The sequence below is a fragment of the Adiantum capillus-veneris genome, chromosome 8 (genome assembly GCF_014529385.1).
Source record: "Adiantum capillus-veneris isolate H3 chromosome 8, ASM1452938v2, whole genome shotgun sequence".
NCBI classification, from domain to species: Eukaryota; Viridiplantae; Streptophyta; class Polypodiopsida; order Polypodiales; family Pteridaceae; genus Adiantum; species Adiantum capillus-veneris.
Window position 1 is genome coordinate 53,839,987 of NC_140938.1, and position 4,301 is coordinate 53,844,287.

The 4,301-nt window shown below is 41.0% G+C and overlaps 2 protein-coding genes across 2 annotated transcripts; both read left to right on the plus strand.

Annotated features, from left to right (window-relative positions):
• Nucleotides 1-2,073: 2,073 nt before the first annotated feature.
• On the plus strand, nt 2,074-2,601 carry LOC147452150 (uncharacterized). The gene has a single exon (XM_086519209.1). The coding sequence runs from the start codon at nt 2,074-2,076 to the stop codon at nt 2,599-2,601; it is 528 nt and encodes a 175-aa protein (XP_086375335.1).
• An 83-nt stretch (nt 2,602-2,684) lies between these two features.
• LOC147452151 (uncharacterized) lies at nt 2,685-3,404 on the plus strand. Its single transcript, XM_086519211.1, has one exon. It carries the CDS (start codon nt 2,685-2,687, stop codon nt 3,402-3,404), a length of 720 nt encoding a protein of 239 aa, XP_086375337.1.
• The last annotated feature ends 897 nt before the right edge of the window (nt 3,405-4,301 follow it).

Consider the following 4,301-nt stretch of genomic DNA (forward strand, 5'->3'; position numbering starts at 1 on the left):
AATCTCTCTCTCTCCCTCCCTCTCTCTCTCCCTCCCTCTCTCTCTCCCTCTCTCTCTCTATCAAGTTGCAGTGAATCTCTCTCTCTCTCTCTCTCTCTCTCTCTCTCTCTCTCTCACACACACACACACACACACACAAAGTATTCTAGGTGTGTGCAATGTCTGACTTCTTTCTAGATATGAAAAATGTGAAACACTTCACAAAGCACAAAAAGTGGGAGAGAGCTTCCTATATAGACTGTCGTTTCTTTGAATGCATTGATTGCCAGATATGCCCAATTTGGGTAGGGTCAAGAAGCTCTGGTCTATTTTTGGCAATCAATGCATGTGTCTCTCCCAATGAAATCACATGCACACCATTGCCGATGTGGTATTTGCTTTTGATTGTGTAAACGGAATGTACACAACAGTTCAAGCCTCAATGCAACTCTACCAACTCAAATGGGGACCTGTCACCATGGTAACTCTTCATAATGAAGCACCTCGGGGCTGATTTGGATGCACCTTTGAAGCCGTCTTGATGTGGGTTGCCAATGGGTTAACTTGGCACATCTGCATCGACTGCGAGAATCCGGCTGACGTGCAGAGACTGGCATGTTGTAACCACAGTGAAAAATTGCCGACTGAAACTAAGGCCTTAACCTATCACCATGGTAACTCTTCATAATGAAGCACCTCGGGTTTGATTTGGATGCACCTTTGAATCCGTCTTGATGTGGGTTACCAAAATGGCCAATAACGGGTCGACCAATAATGGGTTAACTTGGCACATTTGCATCGACTTCGAGATTCCGGTTGACGTGCAGACTGGCGCGTTGTAACCGAAGTGGAAATTTGTCGGCTGAAACCCAGGCTTTAATCGACAATTGTCAATGGGCTAATCAGATGGACTCGCTCCCCCAATTATATCCTTAGTAGTAGTTAGATGAGATATAGAGAGACAGATATAGAAGTATATAGACATTTACCATGTGGGTTGGCAATCCTCCTCTCGCTGACTCCCTCAAAGAAAGATAGACATAGTTGGGAAATCCTTTCTTCTTAATTATCTAGATACTAATTTGTATATATCTGTGAGTGCTTATAAGAGTTCTTTTTTGGAAAGATGGTTATTGGTCCAAAGGTGTTGTCTCCTGGACATGCAAGACCTAGTAGGATATGTCAAGCCTCTCGAGCTACGCGACGTGCAGCAGTGCGAGATAGAGTTTGACATTCTCTGGGTGAGATTGATGTGCCTCGCTTGGAAGATTTCCACCATTTGATAAACGTGAATTGATGCAATGAATTTCCTCAGGGAAGGATTGTGATGGATGTAGATAACGAGTCAATTCTCTCGCAAAGTTATGTAACAATTGAAGTGGAATCCAATAATGGAGATGTTCCTAAGGAGCCTGTAATTGTCTCCAGAGAGGGAGATTACTACAAAGTTGAGACACTTTGTCTATCTATCACCTACTTATACACTGAGACCACTTTCTTGATGCATATCTCTATGTTGTCTCTTTCTTATGAAAAGTGTATTCTTCACAACATAGGCAACTTGGATTTTGCATGTTCCTTTTGTGGTGCTTTAGCTTGCAAAACAGAAGCAAAGACCATTTACACATTTGTGGAGAAGAGTTGTTGCAACTCAGGAAATGTTTCTTTGCCGCCATTAAGTGAACCTCCTTTAGAATTAAGGGAATTGGTGCACGGGGGTAATACTAGAAGTAGAAAAATCTTGAAACATATCAGAGCATACAATAGTGTGTTGGCATTTGCTTCTTTGGGAGCTCATATAGATGAATCTCTCTGCCAAGGAAAAGGAATCTATACCTTCAAGGTGCATGGATCTATTTATCATAACATTGGTCCATTGATGCCAGAAGAGCGATAAGGTCGAATCCCTCGCTTTGCTCTGTTGTATTTTTTTGACACTGAGAATGAGTTGCAAAACAGGATGAGTCATGTTTCAAAACTCAAACCAGATGTTTTGGAAGCTTGCAATCGATGATGCATCGAGTAAATCCGTATGTTCAAGCTTTTAGGGGGTTTGCTACAATGGTCCAAACTTCCAATATTCCGGAGATTAGGATGGTCATTACTGAGAAGCATACAAATGGTTGGCAATATGTTGCTCCAACAAGTGTGGAAGTTGTTGCAATCATGCTTGGTCAAGGTGAAGAGAGCAACATTGGCCATCGTGATATTGTGTTGAATCTTTTGGGTGGTGGTCTAAAAAGAATCTCAAATTGCCATAGGTCATACATGCCTCTATTATATGTGTTTCTATCTCCAAATGGTGAAGAAGGTTGGAATCCTTACATACCCCAAGTGAACAGAGCAAAAGTAAGCAGAGAGCGAGTAAATGGAACTACAAAGTATATTTCTACGATGGATTTCTACAAGTATAGATTGCAAATTAGAGATGACACAACACAATGTCTTTTACGTGGTGGTAGGCTACTGCAACAATATATTGTTGATACATATAGTTGTATGGAGGAGTTGAGGATTTTGTGGGTGCGTAATCATCAAAGTCAACTTCACAGTGAGGTGTATCAAGGCTTGACAGATATGGTTGGAGCAAGAGATGGAGCAAGGATGGAGAACTGTTATTGAGTGCTAATGTTGGAAGAAGGGTTGTATTGCCTTCTTCGTATGTTGGTGGCCCTCGCTATATGCACCAACTGTACCAGGATTCCATGGCAATTGTACTCAAGAGAGGAAAACTCGATCTCTTCATTACATTCACATGCAATCCTGGATGGAAGGAGATACAGGATGCATTACTACCTGGACAGACATCCAATGATCGTCCTAATCTTACTGCCCGTGTTTTCTACCATAAGTTCAAGGATTTGATGGGCTTGCTGATTAAGAGAGCTATTTTTGGTAAGATCATTGGACACATTTCTGTGATTGAGTTCCAAAAGAGAGTCCTTCCTCATGCTCACATTCTATTGATACTTTCATCTGAGCATAAGCCAACAAAGACGTTGCATTATGATAAGATTGTGTGTGCGGAGCTTCCTGATAAAGTAATGTTTCCACAGTTGTATGATGTTATCAGGCGATGTAATGTGCATGGCCCATGTGGAAACTTGAATAAGAATGCTCCATGTATGAAAGATGGAAAGTGCAGGTTTAAATATCCTCAAAGCTTCAGTGTGTCGACTACTGTGGCTAGGGATGGATACCCAACGTACACGAGGAGGGATGATGGAAATTGCATTGTTCGTAATAAAGTGAAAATGAGTAATAAATGGATTGTTCCATACAATCCATTTTTGTCAATAAGGTACAATGCACATATCAATGTGGAGGTTTGCTCCAGTATATCCGCTGTGAAGTATCTCTACAAGTATGTGTATAGGGACATGACAGGGCCATTGTTGTTCTACAAGATAGTGAAGGGCTTCTAAATGAAGTTACAAACTATCATAATGCTTGATATGTATCAGCATCTAAGGCTATCTGGTGTATACTTGGGTTTCATATGCATCAAGAGAAACGTGACATACAACGGCTCCAAGTTCACTTGCCTCATCAAAATCAAGTCATCTTCAACGAAAGAGCGACTGTACAGAGTGTGGTGGAGGGAGAGGTTAGCAAAAAGACAACGCTCACTGAGTGGTTTGTTGCAAATCAACAATATCCATAGGCCAACAATTTGTTGTACATAGAGTTCCCAACAAAGTGGGTTTGGAAGCCAGCAAGTAGAACATGGACTCAAAGATAGATTGGTGACATGATTGGAAGAATGTACCACATTGTTCCCAATGCTGGAGATTTTTACTATTTGCGTATGTTACTCAACATGTGCAAAGGATGTAAGTCTTTTGAGGATATTAGAACCTTCAATGGAAAAGTATATGACACATTTAAAGAAACATGTAATGCACGAGGATTACTGCAAGTTGATGATGAATGGTTTCTTTGTTTCGAAGAAGCTTCTTTTCAACAAACAGGGCAACAATTGCGCCTACTGTTTGTAGTCATTTTGGTTTTTTGTGATCCAATACATCTTGGTGCATTGTGGAATCGCTTCTGTAAGGAGCTTTCTGAGGACCATGTATATCATATGAGGGTTCGCTCAAATGATGCGAATATCTGTGAACACATGGCTCAAAACCAAGCTTTATCAAACTTAGAGACAATGCTTCAACACTATGGAAAGAGGCTCTTGGATTATTTTGGAATGCCCCAGGTGGATCACACACTGCAAATTATGAGTGAGCATGGAGTGCTTGCTGAAGAGTTTATGTATAATAGAGAGGAACAAAGAGTACTGTCTGCTTGAATGGAATCATCTTTCAATG

Excerpts from the sequence above, each read along its gene's own strand:
- LOC147452150 (XM_086519209.1), top strand. The coding sequence starts at position 2,074 with ATGGTCATTACTGAGAAGCATACAAATGGTTGGCAATATGTTGCTCCA.
- LOC147452151 (XM_086519211.1), top strand. The coding sequence starts at position 2,685 with ATGGCAATTGTACTCAAGAGAGGAAAACTCGATCTCTTCATTACATTC.